This window comes from Camelus ferus, chromosome 1 (assembly GCF_009834535.1).
Source record: "Camelus ferus isolate YT-003-E chromosome 1, BCGSAC_Cfer_1.0, whole genome shotgun sequence".
Classification (NCBI taxonomy): Eukaryota; Metazoa; Chordata; class Mammalia; order Artiodactyla; family Camelidae; genus Camelus; species Camelus ferus.
In genome coordinates, this window is record NC_045696.1 from 116916131 (window position 1) to 116942692 (window position 26562).

Consider the following 26562-nt stretch of genomic DNA (forward strand, 5'->3'; position numbering starts at 1 on the left):
ATTCATTTGTTTGAGATTTTCTTGTTTCCTGAGGTAGACCTGAATTGCAGTGAACTTCCCCCTTAAAACCACTTTTGCTGCACCTCGTAGATGGTGGTATGTAATATTTCTGTTTTCATTTTCTCTAGGCATTTGGATTTCTCTGTTAATTTCTTCTATGTCCCAGTAATTGTTTGCTAACATGTTGTTTAATCTCCACTTATTTGTAGTTTTCCAGTTTTCTTCTTTTAATTGATTTCTAGTTTAATACCACTGTAGCTGGAAAAAAATAATTGCTTTAATTTCAATATCCTTGAATTTTTGAGACTTTTTTGGGGCCTAACATGTGATCTATCCTAGAGAATGTTCTATGTGTACTTGAGAAGAATGTGCATTCTACTGCTTCTGGATGGAATGTTCTGTATATATGTGTTCACTGTATCTAGTCTAATGTGCTATTTAAAGACAATGCTTCCTTATTTTCTTCTGGATGATCTATCCATTGATGTAAGATGGGTGTTAAAGTCCGCTACTGTTATTTTATTGCTATGTATTTCTCCATTTGGATCTGTTACTATTTGCTTTATATATTTTAGTGCTCCTATGTAGGGTGTATTTATATTTATAAATGTTATATCTTCATGATGGATTCACCTCTTTATGATTATGTAGTGCATCTCTGTTTTTTATGACAGTCTTTGTTTTAGCCTTTTTTGTCTGACATGAGTATAGCTACACAGACTTTCTTTTTGTTTCCATTTCTATGGAATATCTTTTCCCATATCTTCACTTTCAATCTATGTGTTTCCTTACTTTTGAAGTGAGTCTCTAGTAGGCAGTATATAGATGCCTCTTATTCTTATCCATTCAGCCACTGTATGTCTTTTGATTGGGGAATTTGGCTCATTTACATTTAAAATAATTATGGATAACATATGCACTTAATGCCATTTTTTCAATTGTTTTCTAGCTGTTTTGTAGTCCCTCTCTTCTCCTTTCTTTATCTCTTTCTCAATTCTTGTGTGGTTTGATGATTTTCTCACTTTCTTTTGTGTATTTACTGTATGTTTTTGCTTTGTGGTTACTATGAGGTTTGAATATATCATTCTATGTATGTAAGTTTATTTTAAGTTGATAGCAACTTACAAGGAATTCCAAAATTCTCCACTTTTACTCCACCTCCCTGTGTTTTATGTTTTTGATGTCATATTTTACATCTTTTATTCATCGCATGACAAATTATTATAGTTTTAATTAATTTTACTACTTTTGTCTTTTGACCTTCATAGTAGGTTTTTAAGGAACTATTCCACTACCTTTACTATATATTTATCTTTTCCAGTGAGATTTTTACTTTCATATGCTTTCCTGTAAACTAATGCCACTTCCTTTCAGCTTAAAAAAATCCCCTAACTTTTCTTGTAAGACTGCTTTAGTGGTGATGAACTCTTTTGGTTTTTGTCTGACTTAGAAACTCTTTATCTCTCCTTCAATTCTGAATGATAACCTTACTGGATAGAGTATTCTTGGTAGGAAGATTTTTCCTTTCACAATTTGAATATGTCACTGCCACTTCTTTTGACTTGTAGGATTTCTGTTGAAAAGTCTGTTGATAGTCTTATGGAGTTCCTTTATATGTAAGAATTTTTTTTTCTTGCTGCTTTGAAGCTTCTCTGTATAAACTTTTGACATTTTAATCATAATGTACTTTGGATCTCTTTGGGTTCATCTTATTTGGGACTGGGTTTTCTGGACATGAATGTTTATTTATTTTTCTAGGTTAGGGATGTTTTCAAGCAATTATTTCTTCAAATAGGTTTCCTTTTCTCTCTCTCATCACTTCTCTGGGACCCCTCTAATGTAAATGTTATTCTGCTTGGTGTTGTTCCATAGATCTCTTAAGTTATCTTCATTTATTTAACTTGTTATTTTCTTTTTGTTGCTCTGTATGGGTGAGTTCCATTATTTTGTCTTCCAGGTCATTCATCCTTTCTTCTGCTTAAACTGGTCTGCTATTGAACTCCTCTGGTGTATTTTTCAGTTCAGTTACTGTTTTCTTCAACTCTGTAATGTCTGTTTGGTACTTTCTTATATTTTCTATCTCTTTGTTTAAGTTCTCACCATGTTTATCCATTCTTCTTCCAAGTTTGTGATCATCTTTATGACTAATATTTTGAATTTTTCATCAGGTAGATTAACTATCTTCATATCATTAAGGTTTTTTTCTGAGTTTTTGTCTTGTTCTTTTGTTTGGAACACACTTCTCTGTTTCTTCATTCTGCCTGGCCCTCTGCTCTTGTTTCTGTGCATTAGAGAAAATAGTTATCTAGCCCAGTCTTGAAGGAGTGGCCTTATGTAGAAAATGAACCTTACTCAAACTTGCCTTAGCTCTTAGTTGTCTTTCAAACTTTTGTGATTATCTAAACTCCCTGATTTATTCTGGATATGTTTCCTTTATTGACTGTATGTTGAGTCATGTCAGTGTCCCAAAGGGAGGAATCTCATTCAGCACTTAGTTTTAGAAGCCAGACCCCAAGACTGCAGACTTTAAAGTGTGCAAATATAAAAATTTTCTCCCATTCCGTTAATGATGAAACTGACAAAGGCTTGATCTCCAGAATATATAAGCAGCTCACATGACTTAATAAGAAAGAAACAAACAACCCAATCCAAAAATGGGCAGAAGACCTAAACAAGTAATTCTCCAAGGAAGAAATACAAATGATTAATAGGCACATGAAAAAATGCTTTGTATCACTAATTATCAGAGAAATGCAAATTAAAACTACAATGATGGCCATTCTCACACCAGTCAGAATGGCCATCATTCAAAAGTCCACAAATCACAAATGCTGGAGAGGCTGTGGAGAAAAGGGAACCCTCCTACACTGCTGGTGGGAATGCAGTTTGGTGCAGCCACTGTGGAAAACAGTATGGAGATTCCTCAAAAGACTAGGAATAGACTTACCATATGACCCAGGAATCTCACTCCTGAGCATATATCCAGAAGGAACCCTACTTCAAAATGACATCTGCACCCCAATGTTCATAGCAGCATTGTTTACAATAGCCAAGACATGGAAACAGCCTAAATGTCCATCAACAGATGACTGGATAAAGAAGAAATGGTATATTTATACAATGGAATACTATTCAGCCATAAAAACCGACAACATAACACCATTTGCAGCAACATGGATGTCCCTGGAGAATGTCATTCTAAGTGAAGTAAGCCATAAAGAGAAAGAAAAATACCATATGAGATCACTAATATGTGGAACCAAAAAAAAAAAAAAAAAAGAACATAAATATAAAACAGAAACAGACTCATAGACATAGAATACAAACTTGTGGTTGCCAAAGGGGAGGGGGGTGGGAAGGGACAGACTGGAAGTTCAAAATTTGTAGATACTGACAGGCATATGCAGAATAGGTAAACAAGATTATACTGTATAGCACAGGGAAATGTATGCAAGATCTTGTGGTAGCTCACAGCAAAAAAAAAAGTGACAATGAATATATGTATGTTCATGTATAACTGAAAAATTGTGCTCTACACTGGAATTTGACACAACATTGTAAAATGACTGTAACTCAATTAAAAAATGTAAAAAAAAAATGTTTCCATAGATCCACGGGAAAAAACAAAAACAAAAAAATGTGCAAATATATAGAGGCTTGTGAGGCTACAGTTGAAATCCCTATTGGCTTCCAGTTCAGGAGATCTGGAAGTATCCCATGGGTGATAGTTGCAAAAATCAGGGCTCCAGAAGAGTGTATAAGCTCCTTTCTGTAACGTCTCATTGCACTGTAGCAAGGCTGAAAGAATGTGAAGGATGGTGTCCCCCTTTTACATTTTCTTGGAGCACCTCTTATGATCCCACATGTGGGGGAAACTTGAAGCCTGTTCCTCATCTGAAGCTCCAGTACAAGTAAATGGGCATTTTTCACAGAAAGACGGGTTGTGTTTTAGTTTGCTGTCAGTGCCGTTCCCTGGGGGGGGGGGGGTGGTGGCCTGACAAGAACTGTCTTCTGATTGTTACAGTCTTGTGGAGCTTCAGTAACTTTGACCTCCTTGGCCACCAGGGCCAGGGGATCAAAGAGGTGTCCCCTGTGTGGACTGTGCACATGTGCTGTCTTTGGCAAGGCAGCTGAGGAGTGTAGGCGATGGGGCACACTTGCCCACTTCAGAAAGGCAGTGGGAAAATGTCTGGACTGTGCACACCTGTGGATTTTAGCAGTGCAGCAGGAAAATGCTTTGCTTGTGTGCATGTGCTGGCTTTAGGCTGGGAGCAAGGCAATGCCCTGACATTCATGCTCGCCAACTGCATCTAGGAAGTGGGGGAACACTGCAACTACCTGCATCCTCTGGTTTCAGCAAGGCAGCAGGATTGTGCCTAGACCCCTGACCCCTGCCTGTCTTGGCAAAGTGGCGAGAGGTGTGCTCATAGGGCAGGTGGAGAGGGTGACAATGGCATCAGCCAGCACGTCTGTCTCCAGGGAGAGCTTCAGCTGTCCCTCACCCTTTCAGCATATGCTTTTAGGTTAGCAAATGAGTCTCCTTTACATGTGGTCTAGATGCTCTTCAAACTGCTGAGTTTTTCACTGTGTTTTAGGATGCATGAGATTGTATGCGAACCCCTTAAAAGGGAAAATCTCAGTTTCTTATAGGACTTTAGGTCCCTTGAACAGAAGCCCTGTTGGTTTTCTAAGCCAGGCATTCTGGGCTTGTCTCTCTGGTGCAGCTCCCAGGGGTCCAAGGTCTGATGTGGGGCACCAACCCCTAGTTCTTCCAGAAGTGCTGGATTGGGGAGATCCATCCCCAATGTGTGTCATCATGTTGGGGGTGGGGTTTTGGCCAAGACTGTGTCTCTGCCTCTCCTACCCATCTCGGTGTGGTCCTTCTAATCTTTGTTGTGGAGAAGTGATTTTCAGATCTTTTGAAGAACAAAATGACTCAGCTGTAGCTGTAGATTTGGTGTGTCCATGGAAAGAGATGAGTTTGAGATCTTCCTAGACCAATATCTTGGACTCTCTTCTCCTCGGTATTAATTTTTCTAGACATTTTACCATATCATGAGAAAATTAAGTAAAGAAATGTGAATTGCATCAGTGAGCAAATACGTGAATGAGAGAGAACTATCGGGACAATGACAAGGTATTCATTTCTCTGCATCACTGTTTCCTCACCTGTAAATATGAGATAATTCATATTTACCTTGACGTGTTATTAGAAAAATCAAAATAAAATAACATATGTGCTGCTTGGCGAAATATAATCAATTAGATTTATTATTACTTAGATTTCATGGCGTACTTTTTGTTAATTTCAAATGCTTAATAACTGTTTTCACTGTGGATTTATTCATGGCTACCTTCTGTTTGAGGTTAGTGATCCCAGTTTTCCATTAGGGGTGGTGATTTAGTTTTCCTTTGCTTGTAATTTGAGAAAAAATTAAAAGTGTCAACTTAAAGAAAACCATCAATGAGCAAGCAATAACTCGTAGGTACATGGAAATAAATGACAAATCTTAAAGGTGACATGGGAATGAGTCTGTGAGTTAAGAGAGTTATCCACAACCTTATCAGACTCAAGATTCCCTTTTGTAACAAACTCTTATATTTCCCTTTTTTCTTTTTAAAACTGAAGAATTGAACCAATAAAACTTGCCTGCTGTTAATGTACATTATTTTCAGAAAATGACATCCTATATTATTAACAGTAATATAACAAAAGTAAAAGTGAAGTTGTGCCTGATAAAATTAAGTGCATGTCCACATGAGATGCTCAGGTGTGACTGACTACAACAGAAGATATAATAGAGCAGTTGGATAATTGGACCAATGTGCAGAATCACGCGAAGGCAGTAGCTCCGACTGCAAAGCCCATGCAGATGTGTTGCATCTGTGACAAGAATTGTGAGTCAGTGACAAGATTTTCTGAAATGGTGAAGCTCTAAACAAGATAAAGTTCAATCTTCTCTCGTTACACTATGGTTTTACTCTTGGAAATTCAGTGGGAAATTAAAGCCTTTCAAACAACAGTGTGTGTTAAATTCTAAGCTCAGGTAATTAGAAACCAGTGTTCTACTTCCTGGAAAGACCGACAGGGCATTAGGAAGTCATGCAGTGCACAATGCTGTATTGTTAACCATTGGTACCATGCTGTTCAGCAGATCGCTACAATGTACTCATCTTGCATAAATGAAACTTTACATCCGTTGAGCATCAATTCTCCATCTCCCCCTCAGCTCAACCCTTGTCAATTGCCATTGTATTTGTCCTTCCGTAAGTGGCTTATTTTACTTAACATAATGTTAAGAGGATAGATCTCGTGTTAAGTGTTTTTTTTTTTTTTTCACAAAAAACAAACAAACAAAGAAAAACCCACAAAGAACACAGGACCTTTTTAGAGGTGATGGATATGTTTAGTACCTTGACTGTGGCAGTGGTTTTATGTTATATCCAAACTCATCAAGGTATATACGTTAAATGTGTGAAATGTTTTATATATCAGTTATACTTCAATAAGGCTAGGAAGGAAGGAAGGAAGGAAGGAAAGAAAAAGAAAGGAAAGGAAAGCAAAGCAAAGCAAAGCACTGGACAAATTGCTCAATTGTAAGACTATCCTATATATTACAGTATATTTAGCCCCCCTGACTCCTGCCCATTAAATGGCAAAAGCACCCCTAATTTGGAGTCAAACACCCCCAGAGATTTGCAGAATGCTCCTAGGAAGTGGTACCATCCCCACTTTCACAGAAAATCAATGCTTTAAGAGTAAGATCCTTACAGTCAGAAGATTTTTATATATCCTGGCTTCTTTATTTACAATCTTGGGTGGGTGATTTAAATTGTAATCTGTTTAATGTGAATGTAACCAGGTGTTGTTATAGGTTGAATTTTGGCCCTCCCAAAAAGATACGTTAAAGTCCTAACCCCCAGTACCCCAGAATGTAACCTGATTTGGAGACAGAGTCTTTATGGAAGTAACTTGAGGCCACTAGGGTGAGCACGAATCCAATAACACTGGTGTCTTTATAAAATGGGGAAATCTGGACACAGATACTCATGCAGGGAGAACAGCATCTGAAGATGAAGGCAGAGATTTGGGTGATGCTTCTACAAACCAAGGAACATCAAGGATTGCCAGAAAACCATCAGAAGCTAGGGAAGAGGCATGGAACTGATTCTTCCTCTCAACCCTCAGGAGAAACCCACCCAACTGACTTCTTGCTCTCAGACTTCTAGCCTCCAGAACAGTGATACAATCAATTTCTGTTGTTTAAGCCACTCAGTGTGTGGTATGTTGTACAACAGCCCTAGCAAACCAGTATATTAGGATAATATGTTTGCAAAATTAACTACACGTTTTGATTTTCTTCTTAAATCTTTGTTATCTTGCAGCATTTCTCTTCCTGTTGAATCTGTTTAAAATAAAAATGGGCTTGAAAGATAAGCTTTCAGTAGAGAAGATATGCTAAGATGAGCATACAAAGGTTGGGGTTTGTAGATCCAAAAAGGATGGTCTTCCAGAGATGATCCAATTTTCTACCATTAGCATTTAACCATGAAGCCAGAGTTAGGAAGGAGGCAAATATGGTATGACATGTTGTCCAGCTTGTCCATTCTCAGCCTGAGGGGTTGTGAGAAAGAGTAGAGGAAGCGGAGACAATCTCGTCGCTGTGAGGTTTCACAGCTTTGAAGCAGGGAGAAGCTGTTTGGCTTTTTTCCTTTTGGGTTATTCTATTTTTATTTTTTTCCTTCTTTTACTTCATGTTTTTAATAAAAATTTAAAGGCTACCTTCCATTTACAGTTGTCACAAAATACGGGCTCTATTTCCCATGTTGCACAATACATTCTGGGAACTTATCTTATACCCAATAGTGTTTTGATAGTTTCTGGAGACATTGAAAGCAGAAGAGACCTTTGACCTTCTCTTTGAGAGTCTTGAGAGAAACTGCTTGTCAAGCTACCTCTTTATCACCATGAAGGTGGCTGCCCACTTTTGAGGAAATGTGATGGCATAAACGGTGCTGAAGTGTATGAAGAGATGTCCTCTGCTTCTACATGTGAAGGACAGGAGTGCTCACTTAAGGTAGCCATCCTCCTCCCAAGACTAGCAATACAGAAGGTGGAAGACAAGAGTGAATGCCTTGACTAGTGGCATAATGATGAAAGAGGAGGCAAAAATTAGGAGAGATCTACAGTGGTTTCAAGAGCTAAGATGACCTCCCAATTTATTGGGGTAAATCAACAAAATAAATTGGGATTTCGAGATTTGCAGAAATTAATACTACATATAAAACAGATAAACAACAAGGGCCTACTGTATAGCACAGAGAACTATATTCAATACCTTGTAATAGCCTATAATGAAAAAGAACATGAAAAGGAATATATATATGTTTATATATAACTGAATCACTATCTGTACACCAGAAACTAACACAACATTGTAAATCAACTATACTTCAATCAAAAATAAATAAAAATAAACACTCTAGAAAAAAAGAGCTAAGAGGAGGTGCAGTCATTTAAGGAGCACCACCAGCCACAAAACTCAGCTGTACATGCTAGTGAAGGGAGCATCAGACAGATGGTCCAGGCATGAATCAGTGAGTACATAAGGCACTAGGGGGACCCTTTCTACCACTATGCCATGAGTTTAGATAAACTCTGCATCACCCATCCATGCAAATGGCAACTTAGAGAAAAAGAAGGAAGAGACACAAAAAATTGGGTTTATATATCTAGTGCCATTATACTTTGTCTAAAGAGATTATTTAAAATATAGCAGTGGCAATGAAGACTTTGTTTTTGAAATATTCCCAAACATTTTACAAAATTTAAGTAATGAAGACAGCAAAATTAGAAATCTCAAAAATACAGTGTCAACAAAACTAGATGACAATGTGTCCCCACAAACCTGAGAATACAGGATGATGAGCAGTACCAACTAAGAGGCTAGATCCTTGAAGGAACAGCAGCTGCAGAGGAAAAAAAAAAGGCAGGAAAGTAGGCTTCTAATAGCCCTAGGAGCTTGGGACCTCATAATCTGTCAACAGGTATCTACTCCCCAAAGAAGAAATTCTCTGCAAGTAGACAATTCCACACACAGACCTGAAAACAACTAAAACCAGCAGAGAGTTCCACAGTCCCTAGTTTGAAGGTGAGTGAAATAAGTTACAGAAAGACAGGATGGTACTGGGGTTGCCTGAGCCTCCAATGCACTCAGAAAATTCAACAGAAATTCTTTATTGGAAATATAGCGCTCACTGAGGTATAGAACTATACTGAGGAGAAACTGCTGGAACCAGAGCCCTGCTTGGTCAAAGCAGGAAAATCAAGGTAAAGAAAGGAAATGTTTCAAATACCAGTGTGAAAGAGGCCCTTGCAAAGAGAGGAGACCTAACTCAAAAAGCAGCAAAGCATAGCTATATGGAGAAGGAATTAAAAAACAAACAAACAAACAAAAAAAACCCAAAAAAGCACCTTTTGGTAATGACAAAAGCAACCATAGATTTAGGTAAGTTCTCCCAGCACACCTCTATTTCCAATATTCTTAAAGTTGAGAAAAATGCATCTTATTCAAACATGACAACTGAAAAGGATGACAGAGAAGATAAAGAGAACATCTGTCTGGAAATTGACACAATAGTGTAAATTGATTATACTTCAATAAAAAAATACATATATATGCACACAAAAAAGAGAAAAACTATCTGAGTATAGAGATAGAATATAAAGACACACCTCAAATATTTCAGAAGCACACAAAGCCCAAATATTTCAGAATAAGTAAAAAGTAATTAAGAAACATTTACAAACTCCAAAACAACAGCATACATAGTACACTTGATTTAGAAAGATTCAGAAATAATATGACCAGGTGTTAGGTGATGAATTATATCCCTTCAAATTCATATGCTGAAGCCCCAACCCCTATTAGTTCAGAATGTGACTGTTTTTGGAGATGGGGGTCCTTAAAGAGGTTATTAACTTAAAATGAAGTCATAGGGGTGGGCCACCTAATCTAATATGACCGGTGTCCTTCTACAAAGAGGAGATTAGGACAAAGAGACACAAAGGGAGGACCACTTGAAGACACAGAGAGAAGAAGACAGCCATTTACAAGCCAAGGAGTGAGGCTTCAAAGAAACCAATCCTGCCAACACCTTGATTTGGGGCCTCTAGCCCTCAGAATTGTAAGGAAAAATAAATTTCTGTTGTTTAAGTCACCCAGTCTATGGTACTTTGTGATGGCAGCTCTAAGTAAGATATTAGGCAAAAGAATGATAGAAATAATATAAGCTAACTGAGCTCAGGAGCAAATATAAATGAAAGATAAAGAACTCAATACTTACAGAGAAGAAATTCAAGTGTGAATAGATACCACAAAAGTAAAGGAAAGGAAATAAATTGCACAAGGTGAAAAATTGAAAGAGAAAAAAGAAAAGAAATGAAAAAGAGAAAGTGATAGGTATAAGAAAAACAAGCAAAGAAGACCCAACATACATGTAATAGGTGCTTGTGAAGAGGACACTCAAAGCGATAGAACAGAACAATGATGATTAAAAGTCAAGAAAAAATTTGCCAAGTAAAAGGGACTTAAACATAAATACTACAGGGTATACCATATATCAGATGGAAAATTTGACCCCTCTCTATATCAGTAAACTGTGGCCTGCAGGCCAAATCTAGCCCATCTTCTGTTTTTATAAATAAAATATTTATTTGAAGACAGTCACAGCTTTTCACTTACATATTTTCTAGGGTTGCTTTCACACTATAAGAGAGATGGGTACTTGCAACATAGACTGCAGTGTCTGTAGAATATATAATATTTACAAAGAAAAACTTTGCTGACCCAGGTCTATGCCAAGATATATTCCAGTAAAAATGCGGGAGTGAAATAAAATGAAATAAAGAAATGAAATGAAATATGAAATAAAATAAGTTCACCAAACATCCTGGACAAAACACAACATCACTTAATGAACAGCACTTCTAGGGTAAAACAATACTCTATGTCAGTACACAAGAGAATAACACAACTGAGATATGAAAGTAAAGAAAATAAGAATCAAAGGTTTGATTTTCAGCTAAATTGATGTGCAGTTATAAAGCCCACAGTTACATGGTTATTAACATGCAAACGCTCAGGGAAAATGATCCCATGAGCTCTTCCTGGGATGCTTCAGGGAACAAGCTTTGACAACCAAGACATGATTGGAGAAGCTTTAGGATGGAATATATGGCGATCACTAAGCATATTTCACTGTAGCATTAAGATGAAATATCACTTATATGTGGAATCTAAAAAAAAAAAAAAAAAGAAAAGCCAAATGAACTTATTTACAAAACAGAAACAGACTCACAGACATAGAAAACAAACTTACAGTTACCAGTGGGGAAAGGGGGTGGGAAGGGATAAATTGGGAGTTCAGGATTTGCAGATACTAACAGATATATACATAAAATAGATAACAACAAGTTTATACTATATAGCACAGGGAATCATATTCAAAATCTTGTAGTAACCTATGGTGAAAAAGAATATGAAAACAAATATATGTATGTTCATGTATGACTGAAGAATTATGCTATACACCAGAAATTGATAAAACATTGTAAACTGACTATACTTCAATAAAAAAAGGTTAAACGAAGGAGGATAAGAGTGACAAAATACGTGAATTGTCTGCTCTGACAATGTAAACATAACTCTGGAAGACGTGAGAGAGGAACTCAGGGAGACACTCAGGAAAGCAGACCATGCTTGCTGACTGTCTTATAGATATGAACTGATACTGAAAAGACATTAAATTAGCTCATGGAAGGGAAAAGGAAGGAGAAGTATCTCCTAGCTAAGAAGAACACTGCTTATGACAGGAAATGAAGACCAAAATCATCTAAAAGGGGATTATATAAGATTGTTTACTATGTCTGCTAGTCTGTTTCTGTTTTGCAGATGAGCAGATGAGTTAATAGTGCCCCCTTTTTTTTTTTAGATTCCACATATGAGTGCTATCACATGGTGTTTTTTCTGTCTCTTTCTGGCTTACTTCATTCAGAATGATGATCTCTAGGTCCATCCATGTTCCTGCAAATGGCATTATTGTATTCATTTTTATGGCAGAGTAGTATTTCATTGTATAAATATCTCACAACTTCTTTATCCAGTCATCTGTTGATGGACATTTAGGTTGGTTCCCTGTCTTGGTTAATGTAAATAGGGCTGCTGATGAACAATGGGATGCATGTATCTTTTCACATTAGACTTCCCTCTGGGTATATACCCAAAAGTGGGATTGCTGGATCACAAGGTAAGTCTATTTTTAGTTTTTTGAGGAATCTTCATACTTGCAGACTTAGTAAACAATCTTATGGTTACTGGGGAAAGGGGATGGGAAGGGATAAATTTGGGAGTTTGAGATTCACAAATGTTAGCCACTATATAAAAAAATAGATTAAAAGAAGTTTCTTCTGTATAGCACAGGGGACTATGTTCAATGTATTGTAATAACCTTTAATGAAAAAAAATGAAAACAAATATATATATGTATATGTATGACTGAGACATTGTGCTGTACACCAGAAACTGACACATTGCAATTGACTGTACTTCAATGAAAAAAAAAGTGGGATTATATAATATAAACAAACATCTCTTGTTTTTTAATCTGTATTTTACTTATTTCCTCCCTGATCTTTATTATTTCCTTCCTTCTGCTGACTTTTGGGCTTTTTGCTCTTCTTTTCCTAATTATTTTAGCTGATGGGTTAGATTGTTTATTTGAGATTATTCTCTTTTTTTGAGGAAGGCCTGTATCGCTATAAACTTCCCTCTTAGCACTGCCTTTGCTGCATCCCATAAATTTTGTGTGGTTGTGTTTTCATTTTCATTTATCTCAAGGTATTTTTTAATTTCAATTTTGATTTCATTGGCCCATTGGCTTTTTTAATAGCATATTGTTTAATCTCCATGCTTTCCTTTTTTTCTCCTTTGTTTCTCTGTAGCTGATTTCTAGTTTCATGGCATTGCAGTCAGTAAAGATGCTTGAGATAATTCCTATCTTCTTAGAATTGTTGAGGCTTCTTTTGTGCCCAAGTACATGATCAATCCTAGAAAATGTTCCATGTGCACTTGAAAAGAATGTATATCCTATTTTTGGGGGGTGTAATGCTCTGAAAATATCTACCAAATCTAATTTTCATCTCACACCAGTCAGAATGGCCATCATTCAAAAATTCACAAATAACAAATGCTGGAGAGGCTGTGGAGAAAAGGGAACCCTCCTACACTGCTGGTGGGAATGTAGTTTGGTGCAGCCACTGTGGAAAATAGTGTGGAGATTCCTCAAAAGACTAGGAATAGACTTACCATATGACCCAGGAATCCTGCTCCTGGGCATATATCCAGAAGGAACCCTACCTCAAAATGACACCTGCACCCCAATGTTCATAGCAGCATTATTTACAATAGCCAAGGCATGGAAACATCCTAAATGTCCAACAGCAGATGAGTGGATAAAGAAGAAATGGTATATTTATACATGGAATACTATTCAGCTGTAAAAAATGACAAAATAATGCAATTTGCAGCAACATAGATGTCCCTGGAGAATGTCATTCTAAGTGAAGTAAGCCAGAAAGAGAAAGAAAAATACCATATGAGATCGCTCATATGTGGAATCTAAAAAAAAAAAGAACATAAATACAAAACATTAACAGACTCACAGACATAGAATACAAACTTGTGGTTGCCAAGGGGGCAGGGGGTGGGAAAGGACAGACTGGGATTTCAAAATTTGTAAATACTGACAAGCATATGCAGAATAGATAAACAAGATTATACTGTATAGCACAGGGAAATATATACAAGATCTTTTGGTAGCTCACGGTGAAAAAGAATGTGACAATGAATATATGTATGTGCATGTATAACTGAAAAATTGTGCTCTACACTGGAATTTGACACAACATTGTAAACTGACTAAAACTCAGTAAAAACATGTAAAAAAAAATCTCACGTAGAAGATAACTTTAAAAAAATAACAAAACTTTCTGAGTAACAACAGTAGTACTTACGAGAGACAAAAATAGCAAAGAAAACAGGTCGCATTCTAGAGGGAAGACACGTGTCCATTGGTAGGGGGTTACCGAGTTGACTGTGATGGAGCCACGTGATATAGTATGAAGCAGCTGTGAGAAAGAATGGGCGACGGCCACCCAGTACATGCTGTTCTACAAGGTCTAGAGCAGTGTGCAAAGCATGCTGTGTGTAAGAAAAGGCGGGAACCACACAGATGGAAGAATTGCTTAAACTAGGGAAAAAAACCATGACAGGATAAACACCAAATTGATAAAATGGTTACCCTTGGTGAGGGCAGCCAAGCAAATGTGTCCGGAACCACCATGGTTAATGCCTTTTGTAGATCAACAGAAGCAGAGGGGACAGCTTTCTGAAAAGGCATCTTAATGATACTAGTTCTGACACATAAGTAGAACGTGGACAACCTCTAGAGACAGGATAAAAATGAGAACTGCCAACTCCTGAACATACAAGTAAAAACTCTTACTAAGTCTCTACTTTAGACCAAGAAAAGTCTGCAAAGTCTGCTTATCAGTGAAACTAGTTGTCTTCTTAATTACTGCTTAACTTTGAAAAACCTTATTCTTTCTTGGTGCCTTTAATGATTTCCATCCAAAGGGGTCCAAAGTTGCAGGCATCTTTATAAAAAATTGGGCTCAGGAAAGTCTTTGGGGGGCTCACTCCCACCTTCTGCTCCCCATTTCTACTTATCTGGCCTCCAAAGTCTCCCTCCATAGGCCTTGCCACCTAACGTCTCCTCCTTGGCCAAAATAAACCTTTCTCAGAGGTGCCACTTTGTAATATTTTGAGAAGGCTTAAAAAGGAAGAAACACAAATGGATTTGGAGAGGCCTGTACAAGGTGCCTGTCTTAAGAAGGACAAGTCCACAGTCAGCGGATATTTCAGACAAAGCCTCTCCCTTTGCTCCCCGGGTGGCAGTTTTATCACTGCCACATTCTACATTTTGTCACAGTCAGCATTCTCTGTGATCGTCTCTATTTCCTTTCATCTCAGGCCTTCTTTGTAGTGATTGCAGTATAATTAGATAGAGCCAGAATCCTTTTGTTTTATCATATTGGCTACGTAGGCTTTATCTACTGACACTGGGAGGGACACTATGGTCTGAACTGTGTTCCTGGTGCCAAATTGGGATACACTGTTCTCCCCAGAGGAGTGCTCTCCAATACTTCATGACTACTGTGTATCCAAAATCCACATCATCAAGGAATGTCCTCCAAGGACAAATAACTTTCAAAAGGGGACAAAGTTCCCATGTTCAGGCTCCTATAGCTCTGCCTGAAAATGGCCCTAATGCTAACGACTAAATGCAAGAGACAGAGGCCAGAGGTGCTGCTCATTATCTACAATGCCCAGGACAACTGCCACAACAAAGAATTACAGGCCCAAAATGTTCATAGTGCTGACGCTGAGGACCTTGAATTAGGGTACAGTTTAAATGTTGCCACAAAAAGACCTAAAAATATAGTGATTCAAACAAGGTAGAACTGGATGTGCCTTTGGCTAAGATGGGAAAGGTGGACCTAAACAACACCCAGGCTCCCTACCTATTGTTGCTCTGCATTCCTCTGCAGTACTGTCCTTGACAAATGGTTGAAGCTGGCTTTCCAGCCTCACCTTTACATTCTGACCCACACCTATGAGTTTACTGGGGCTGTCATAACAAAATACCACAAACTGGGCAGGAAATGACAGGAATTTATTCTCTTACAATTCTGGAGGCTGGAAGTTGAAGATCAAGGTGAGGCCTCTCTCCCTGGCTTGTAGGCTGCTATCTTCTCGCTGTATTTCCATTACACCTTTCCTTTATGTACAAGTATCCCTGGTGTCTCTTCCTCTTCATACTAGGTCACCAGTCATACTGGATTAAGGCCCCATCTTTATGACCTCATTTAACCTTAATTAGCTCTTTTAAGGCTCTATCTCCAAATACAGTCACATTGGGGGTTAGGGTTTCAATAGATAAAATTTGAAGGGCCACAGTTCAGTCCACACCACCATGGGAAAGGAGAAGAGAAACCGGAGGGCAAACAATTCATTTTTTATGGGTTTGACCCAGAAGTGGCAGAAATAACTCCCTCTAACATATCATTGGCCAGAACTTAGCCACATGCCCAACCTAACTGCGAAGAAGGCTGGGGAATAGATTCTTCAGCTTGGCAGCACGTGCTCGGCTAAAACTCTGGGGGCTGTGTTACTACACAGGAAACTATGAAAGAAAGAGAATTTTAGAAAATGGAAAATGATAGTTTGTCCTCATTTTTTTTTTTTGATGGAGGTACTGGGGATTGAACCCAGGACCTTGTGCATGCTAACTGTGTGCTCTACCACTGAGCTCTACTCCTCCCCCACCACCTCTGTTCTTATTTTTGATCTAGCATTTCCTCAACATAACGCCTCCTGGACTCACCCCCTCTACCACAGCCCACAGGATAATGATACCTATTCCTACACAGGACTCAAGCACCGCAGAAAACACACCCACCCCCAGATACTTTTTCATTTAGAAGAGAGTCACAAAACTGCAGCCACAAGAAAACACTTAATATTTCCCCAGTCCAGGTAAATTTACTCCCACCCTGAGACACCACGTGTCTCTTAATTTTGTCTCTAGAATTAAACAGTAGTGAGAAAGGCTTTGTGGTCACGGACCTGGAAGAGAAAATCCCTATGCTGATTACCCTTAAATTAACTTCTTTTTCTGCCAGCGAACACTCAGATCTCTGTCCTTAATGACTGACGCTGAGATGTGGTTCTTAAAGGCATAACGTTTAGAAAACTAACTCTGCACAGAAGCTCATCTGTTAGTATATTAACAACCATCATATGTAATATATTTTAAGAATGACCACAATATAATAGTAATACACTTTATTTTAACATGTATTAGCTCAGTTAATATACTGACATTGAATAATCCTAATTCTAAGGCTAAATTTGCAGGTAGTTTATGCTGCTAACGGCTAAAACAAGGCCATCATCCAAGTCATTCGGGGATCTTCAATAATAGACTGTATTTATGTGAAATATCATTAGGCCTTGATGGGCGTAATGGAGCAATTTCTCCAGTGGGAGTTGAAAGAGGCTGATCTTTCACAACTGTCCAAGGAGCACCAATCAAAGAGAACCAACTCACCGTTCTTCTTATAGAACATAATTTCGCCTTTGAATTCTGTTTTTTCCTCCAGCGACTTTTCTATCTGAAGCATCAGTTGCTCGTTGGTTTCAACTCCAAATAAGAATTTGCAGCTGCAACTCTTCTGCATGACCTCTGTTCGGGCAAATCCAGCAAGTTCACAGAAGCCATCAGAACAGTAGACTATGGGGAAACCCTTAGCCACCTGGGCGTTGGCGAGGATGAAATTACTGTCTGTAGAACAAGAAGAAGAAGACAGTCAACAAGTAAACAAGCATGAGAAATTCTTTGTAAATCAAGAGTTTCGGTAGCAAATGAGGAGCACCTGTGTTTAGCTAAGGTTACCTAAAATGCATGTCCTGATGTGCTCGGGTGGAAAAGAGACACCTCAAAACATAAGATGGCGTTGGCCAGCAGAAGTACGCATTAAGCTCTGACTCTGGCTTGCATTTTGAAACACACCATGGAGGGAACACAGTATCCAGCGATCTGCTTTGAAACACTTACCACCTACCTAGCAGTGAGGTGTGGTGCTTTTGAGCACAGCTTCTGGTTCTTTTCTTGAATCTGCCACTTAACTCACACATTCTAAACCTGTTTCCTTAGGTTTGATTTCCCCCAAAGAAGACTCTGAGACAAGGATTCGAGTGTAAGTAGTTTATTTGGCAGGTGATTCTATGAAGTAAGGAAGTGGGGAGGGAGGAAAGGTAATGGAGGGTGAGGTAGGAAGGGGTTTACAGCGATGGGCAACAGAGGATCGTGGACATGTCTGGGAAGAACACAGCTCAAAATGTTCCCACTGACCAGAGAAAAAGCTGGGGTATTGATCCACCAGTGTCTATATCCCACTGGTTAGGGTCACTTCCAGGTTGTCAGTATGTTGTCACTTTGGTCTACGCACTTGGGCTGAGTACACTCTCCGGAGGTCCCTTGGGCAGCACAATGCTAGAACCCACTGGCGTATAAGGAAATGGTCTGCTTGTGAACTTAAGGCTGAATCAAGGAGATACCGGAGGGGCACTGACATGTATGCTACGAGGGTGATGCTGTTACTTACTTTATAGGTGTGTTGCAGGGATTAATGAGAAATGCATATAAGGTGCTTAGTAAAGTGTCTGGCACAAATAAGTACTCGAAACTTATTATTAAGAATATTATTCACATCTTATGACTATTGCATTAATAACTAAGAATCAGAGGACGAACAAAAATAAGATGATTGTTAAGTGCTTAGAGATAACTCCTGGAGGAGAGCCTGAGAGGCAATATTTGGGGACTGTTCCTGAGGACAGATTTTTTGAGATGAACTTAGAGGGATGTTCACAGGCAAAAAGATGCATATTGGAGATGGGGTATAAGATAAGGCATGTACAAAAGGTGTTGGCGGGCGACTATTAGGTACAGAATGAATTAGAGACCATTATTAAATCACTCATTCATTCACTCATGAAACTAAAGTTGAACACTGTCAGTATAACCAGATAATATTATAGGCTGGGATTTTAAAGATGATAAAAAAATGAATAAAAATGCAAAGAACTACAGCATAAGTTGTTAAATAAAAACAAATCATGATTCAATACAGTATGTTATTGGAAGAATTATCTGTCTGAAAATATATAAACCCATATAAACATATATACACATATATGAAGTATTTATGTGCACCTAAAACCAAGTGGAATAAATTCCTAGTAACTGTAGATGTCTTAAGATAGGGCAACTACGGGCAAAGAAGATAGGAACACTTATTTTTGCCATATTCCTACTATATCCTTTGAATTTTATACCATATGCTTTATGTATTGCTTATTCAAAACTAGTATGTTTAAAAGAGGTTTGCAGCAGCTTCATATCTTTATGCCATGAGAAAAAAGGAATTCCAGCTACTTCTCGGTGGCTGGCAGGAAAGCACTGAAGATCTGATCCATGGGCTTTCCCATCTCTTTTTAAACATCTGTTACATGTTTCCATAGTCTATTGTCAGCTGGCAAAACCATATCCACTCTACTCAGTTTTGCTCCAATCAGCTCCAAAGCCCAGAGCACAAATCCTATTGCTAACATCCGAATCCTGCCTGGGCTGGGCTGACCCTTCTCTGTGCCCCAGTCACCCTCTCCCTGGGCAGAGAAACCAGAGCTTAAGACCCACACTGGGAAGCCTTCAGTGGCAGATTGCTTGGAGGCCATGAGAGTGAATTAAATTTTCCAAGACTAATGGTTAATTCTCTCACACTTTGCAGAAGCATCTATTGATGGTGTACTATGTGTTGGACTTTGTTCCAGGTGCAGAGGCAAAAAAAAAAAAAAAAAAAAGATATCTTAGATGCAGTCCCTGCTCTTAAAGATCAGTTGTGAACCTACAGGAGTTCCCAGCGAGGTCCAGAGTGGGGCGCCCTTCTACTGAGGTGGCCATGGTCTTAGTCTCACCAACTCCACTCAGCTCTGGGTCCCATTCTAACCCTAATGTCTCTTCCTCCTGCCATTCTAAGAGTTTGCTTAGAAAATATAAATGCATAGTATTGGCAAAGTATACAAACATCCTGAAAGAGCCTTTAAAAAATATATATATTTTATTTATTTGTTACTGTATTATTTAATTATTTTGTTCTGGTGGGGGTGAGGGGGAGGTAATTAGGTTTATGTGTTTTTGGAGGAGGTACTGGAGAATGAACCCAGGACCTTGTGCACGCTAAGCATGCGCTCTGCCACTTGAGCTGTACCCTCCCCTCTCCCTCAAAAGAGCTTTTAATGTGTTTTCAGAAGCCATTTTTCAGCCGACCACTGACATGTTTGTTGACTTTGTACTATATGCCAGGTGACACGGTTCTACCATATGGCAGGTCCCAGGGTGAGGGGGCAGGAGGTAAATAAGGTATAAGTCTCTAGCTTTAGGATATTACCGCTTAACGAAAGACATGCATGAATGTCAGTAACATTAAGACACAGCAGATGATAAGTCCCAAATCAGTGGTACACAGATAGTAAGTACCACTGGAGCGGAGAAATCGGAGATCCTGGGCTGCAAAAAGGATTAGCTACGAATAAGGCAAAAATTTTGTAACAAAAGTCCTGGAAGGTCAGAGCAGATGCCCAGATGGAGTAGGCTCAGAGGACGAATGGAGAAAAAGGAGTTGCAAACAGAGAATAAACAACATCACATCTTGCCCTGAAGTCCAGTTTCCTAATATTTAAGTAGCTACAATAGTTCTATTAGTATTTATCTGGTATACCTTTTCTCCTCTTTGCACTTTCAACCCCCTTGTAAGGACTTGTATTTTATAGTTGTGTCTTGCACGTGGCATGTACTTAAGTTTTTAAAAAGTACAGTATGAAGATACATCCATCAGCCTGAGATAAATATATTGACTTTTATTATGATTAATATATTATACTGTTTTGTTTTTGTTTTTTTACCAACTCAGTGTATGCTTTCTCTTCCCTGTTTTGTCACTTTGCCTTCTCCGTTTTCAGAAAGTAGGAAACATAACATACCTTAAAAAAGATTTAATAGCAGTATGTAAAAACAACACTAAACACCAGTGGAGCACTTATCTAGTGAAAACCCCCATGTACACGATACTGATTGTATTTCCCTCTTTCCTCAAAGAAAAAGCCCATAACTTGAATTCTTTAATAATTACCCCGAATTTATAGTCTTCACCGCTTATACATGTATCTTCATGCAACATGCTGCCTGTCTTTTTTCCTGATTCTTATAGCACAGATTATAGCATTTCATTCTACATATTTTTCAGTGACTTGCTTCTTTTATTAATTTCCTTAGCATCTTTATAATTGTTTATGGACATAAGAAAAGAGCCATCTCTCAGAGCTACAATAAGTTTCTAACAAAAGCCGCTGAAGGATTCCCCAAATTGCCCTAACTGTGTGTTTCCAAGAAGGATTATCCTGTGTTTGGGGTAGTTAATTCTTCCTGCAAATACTCTGCAAAAAAAAAAAAAAAAAAAAAAAAAAAAAAGAAGCAAAAAAAAAGTTATGTGTTTGGCCTTTTCTGTTTATACTTAGCACTTGTCCTTGATATGTAAATCGCATTTCAATTCCAAAGAGAATTGAGTGGCTGTCAGAGCCCCCGCAAAACTTAGTGTACTAGAGACAGGAATAGCCCTTCTGTTTGGGGAAGAGTAGCTCCTCCTATCCAGCTATCTCCTCAGAAACAGATGCTTTTTTTGAACACCAGTCCTGGAATCCCCAAAGAAGAAACCTGACATTTACCTTAGGAGGATGTAAAACAAAGCCACTGCCATAGTGATTACACACCCACCATGGGTATATCCCTATTGATGCATATGCTAAGGGTATTTAACCTTCTAAAGAATCAATTATGCATACGTGATATGCATCGAAATGCCACACAGCTTTTCCCTACTTGTTTCTAGGTCATCCTTTTGTGTAAATTCAGTTTCGAAGTGCCAGTAAACCGTAGGATCTAAATGTGTTTACATTTTAGATGGTTGATTGTTTCTCTCGATACTTCCTGGATCCTCAGAGGGGGATCTCAGGGCTGGTAGAGACCCGGGTCATTTGCTCCAACTCCCCACTGGGAAGTACACTTTCCCATTCAAACGGAGAAGTACTATTCATTGTTGACTTCCATGTACACAGGGAATGGAGGTTGAAAAAGGAAAGATATAGAAAGAAAAGAAAAAAGGAAAAAAAAAAGAGAAGACAAACATTGATTCACTACTAACTCCTTTCATCCTTATACTTGGCCCATCTTTCAGATGAGAAGACTGAGACCTGGAGAAGTTGAGTTTCCAGTCCAAGATCCAACGCTAGGGATTAAACCCCATCTATGCAATAGACAACATTTGCTACATCGTGCATTCTTTCAGGAAAGAAGTGACTTGTTCTCTACTTCCAGCACAAATGGGTTAATTCCAGAAAAATATTTTTACTCCTTCAGTCTACAAAAAGCTCAAAGTCACAGATTTTTTCCTGTAGAGATCATTTATTAAAAGTTCATTGATGACATCTCTTAAAACAGTCTGGGTCTCTCAGCGACTTCTATGTCACTTCCTCATTTCCTCCAGAAAGTCAGTACTTCAAAAATACAAGAATAACTTTCTGGGCTCCAAAATATTTCACACAGGTCCATTCCAGAGTCCCGCAGGAGGCAAAGCAATGGAGTTGCTATCGGTTTCTGACTTCCTCATGCCCTTTTAATGTAAATCACAGTACTTCTAAAATATCCCCACTGAAATATCTTTCTACTGGCTGAGGCCAATAAATGTGTATTCCAAGAAGCCTGAAGGCATAGATCTAAGCTCGCTATTGTTTTTAAATCTCATGGTTAACTTAAAAATCCATCAGAATTTTGCCTTCTACTGAGCTGGCTGCGTACTTATGCTCCTTTGGGTGTTTTTATTTTGTTTTAATATGGACCTGTCAAGTTTTTAATTCAGTTGAAATTTCAGGAAGATAGACTGTTTGTGTTCTATGACCCCGTGCACACCATTTAGTACACCTCTACATCGCCTAGGTTAGAGAACAGGCCTGGAGGTAGAACAATGCACGCTTAAGAGGACTGGGGCAGATGCAGTCACTCCTCCCCACCACACCCAGTACCTAAAGACAGCCATCTCAGCACCCAGTCTAAGAACTCCCCGTGGGGCAGACCCCAGGAGCCAGTCACCAATGGAAACACTGACGGATACTAACTTGGCATCAAAGAGAAGCCTGTTTCCCTCTGGCTCTTTCCGCCAAAAAACACAGACATTGAGACTTGGATGGTCCAAATCTTTACTTCTGACAAGTGCCTCTGACCTCGGTTCTCCTACCAAATCCTGTGTTGTGCAAGCAAGCCCTCAAAGGAACAAACTCTGCTGAAAACACAGATAGGCACATTTGAATCTTGCAGCCTTCATTTCCTTGCAGAGGGGAAGAAACAAACATGAAATTTTCATTTTCTTTTAATGAGTTGCCCCCAAGCTTTCTGAAGTGAATTTACATACAGGCCCAGCAAAGACAACATCTGTAACACCCCTCGTGCTGTCAGTCACAGCCCCTTTAGAGACTGCTTTACCCAGGCACACAGAGTATGAATATCTAAGACTTTTAAATATTTAAATGATCTTTGCACTTTATATTGATTTCAGGGAGCTTAACTGTATCATTTCCAAGCACGGTGGCATCTTTATTTGATTAATGGTACTGGCCGCAAGCTAAAGTTCTCAGTCTGCCCTCTGCCAAAATTTAGAAGGCTGCTTGGAATTGAGGACGTTTCTAACCTCATTTTAAGATGCAGATGGAAAATTTGCAAAGAGGGATTCTCACCGTCAGTACAATTTACATATCATCTAGTAGCGCACTTCAAATGGTCATATTGCTGGCTTTCGTCATTCATTTATGGTTTGATTTTTAAAATACTGTATAAATGATCACTTCAGACAAAGATTAGAAGAGAACTCTGTAACAAAGCAAAAGTCCAAGCTGGAAGCCTAGTGCTAAAGTCGTAGTAGACAGCAGGAAATAGTATGAGACTATCTTGCTCTTCACTATATACAACAGCCAAGACATGGAAACAACCTAAATGTCCATTGACAGATGACTGGATAAAGAAGCTGTGGTATATTTACACAATGGAATGTTACTCAGCCATAAAAAAGAATAAAATAATGCCATTTGCAGCAACATGGATGGACCTGGAGATCGTCATTCTAAATGAAGTAAGCCAGAAAGAGAAGGAAAAATAACATATATCATTTATATATGCAATCTAAAAAAAAAAAAAAAAAAAGACTAACTTATTTACAAAACAGAAACAAACTCATAGGCATAGAGAACAAACTTATGGTTACCAAGGGGGGAAACAGGGTGAGAGGTGATAAATTGGGAGTTTGAGATTTGCAAATACTGACAGGCATATGTAAAATAGATAAACAAGTTTATACTGTAGAGCACAGGGAACTATACTCAATATCTTGTAGTAGCTTACGGTGGAAAAGAATATGAAAACTTATATATGTATATTCATATATGACTGAAGAATTGTGCTGTACGCCAGAAATTGACACAACATTGTAAATTGACTGTATTTCAATTAAATAAATAAATAAATAAATAAAATCCATCAACCCTCAGAATATTCGAAAATTAAAAAGAGAAAAAAGAATATCTTGCTCTCAAGTCCAGTATCAAGTAAACACAGAGACACATTGAAACAGATGGGCTTTACCACCTCGCCACTGAGGCTAGCAACATCCTCCTCACCGGGAGCTTCTTAGAAATAGACAGTCTTAAACCTCAGCGCAGACCCCTGAATGAGAATCTTTATTTTAATAAGATTTACATGCACATTTGATAAGCTCCTTTAGAACATCACTGGAAAGATCTGGAAGAACCTAGCCACAGGAAATGACCAAGGGAGGGCATCTGTGTGGCTGAGGACAAAAAAGGAAAGGAGACTGATTTTCATTATAAGCCCTTTTTAACATTTGAATTGTGTACCAAATGCATGTAATTATCTATTCAAAAACATCTTAGAAGGTATTTAACCATTCACTTGAATGGCTAAATAAAAATAACTTGGTATGCTGTACACCAGAAACTTACACAACATTATAAATCAACTATACTTCAATTTAAAAAATTTTAAAAATGGATAGTAATCTTGATGAAGTAAAAAGAACCCAGATGAATAAATGTTTAAAATTCCAATCAACAAAGATAAAAGCTCATTAAGACGGTGGAGGAGGGGATAAATTAGAGGAGTTTGGGATTAATAGATAGAAACTGCTATATATAAAATAGATAAACAGCAAGGACCTACTGTAGAGCACAGGGAACTATATTCAATATCTTGTAGTAACCTATAATGGAAAAGAATCTGAAAAAGAATAAAAAAAAATACATATAACTGAATCACTTTTCTGTACATCTGAAACTAACACAACATTGTAAATCAACTATACTTCAGTAAAAAATGTAAATTAAAAAAAGCTCATTAAGACAAATTTAAAGCAAGTTTAGTATACTCTTCATTATAATTTGGTATTAGCAAATTTTGCAAATTCCATTTTTCAGCTGTGTGCACGTCAACAGTGAGTTGTACTATTTCCTTTCAGGTGTTATTATCTCTTAGAATTCAGTAAATGAGTTTAATTTCTAAACAGAATGATTTTTCATTAAGACAGGAGGATAGGATTAATCAAAAATTAAACAAATGGGAGAGAAACCAGAAAATCTCAAAGGCAATAATAATAAAATATGTTCGATATTTTTAACCCACAATTGATTCTCTACAAATATGTTTGAAATAATATGAAACTGTGCCCCAGTCTTCTTTGGCTCTTGGCATATAAGATTAAGTCTCTTAGGCAAAAATGGTCTTTCACACAGTCTGTTTACTTTCTTAAAAATTAGTAGTATTATCTGTACTCTGCCATGGGATGTGTGCTCCCAGGGACAGGGGCGGGGGGCTTGGTTTGTTGTGTTCATTAACGGAATCACAACTTCTGGAACAGTGCTTGGCACGTAGTAGGTGCTCAACAGATATGTATTAAGCAAATAAATGAAATACACTTGTAACCTACTCATCTCCATTAAAGCACACCAGATGAGGGCATTTTAAAAAGCTGAATCTATTGTTTAATTGTTTAACAGGAAATCACTGAGAACTAGCACCTTTGCTTTAAAAATAAAATCAGAACCACTCTGAACAGTCCATGTCATGCTCATAGTTTTCATCCTGACATGTTCCTTTTAGTACAGTCTTTGGTAAGCAGAAACACAAACTTTTGTTTTATATTAGGAAGCCAATTAGGCGAAAACAGAAAGCTAAATAATGCTAAACAAAGCCCTTTCTCCAAAATATGCGATGAGGATATTACGAGGCTCTTTCACTCAGTAGAGAAGACTACCGTGTGCACATGCGTTCAGCATTTTGGAATCATTAGGGACTCTTTTGGGGTCATTAAGGGGCTACTGTGAAATTTTCCAACCCAGGATGCTGCATTTTAGCCGCTACCCAAGTGAAGGCAGGCTCCCCTGTTCTGAACAGTACCTAGAGACAAGAACTCGGTATGATGTAAACACTTCTGCATTTGTATATCCATTCTCCCCACATTTTCATTTTTATGATTTCTGTCCCTTCCAACCTCTCCTTCTTCAAATCAAATATGAACCGTAGGTGAGCTTCCTGCGAGGGTCAAGTTTTTTTTCTTGCTTTTGCAAAGAACAGGGGAGGAGAGAGCACAATGTTTGCTATACTTTCTCCCTTTTCAAATATACACAATCGGATGATATAAAAATCCCAGCTCCCTTGACTCAGAAGAACTGTAAGGGGGAGAGAGAGAGGTGGAAACTGACA

At 38.2% G+C, this 26562-nt stretch overlaps 1 protein-coding gene across 1 annotated transcript in view; it reads right to left on the reverse strand.

Moving 5' to 3' along the window:
• The window catches only part of KCNH8 (potassium voltage-gated channel subfamily H member 8), a 353249-nt gene that overhangs the window by 233137 nt on the left and 93550 nt on the right, over positions 1-26562 (reverse strand). The window contains exon 2 of the mRNA XM_006192862.3: positions 17233-17466. Within this exon, the coding sequence (XP_006192924.2) occupies positions 17233-17466 (234 nt within the window). The remainder of the gene's footprint in view (positions 1-17232; positions 17467-26562) is intronic.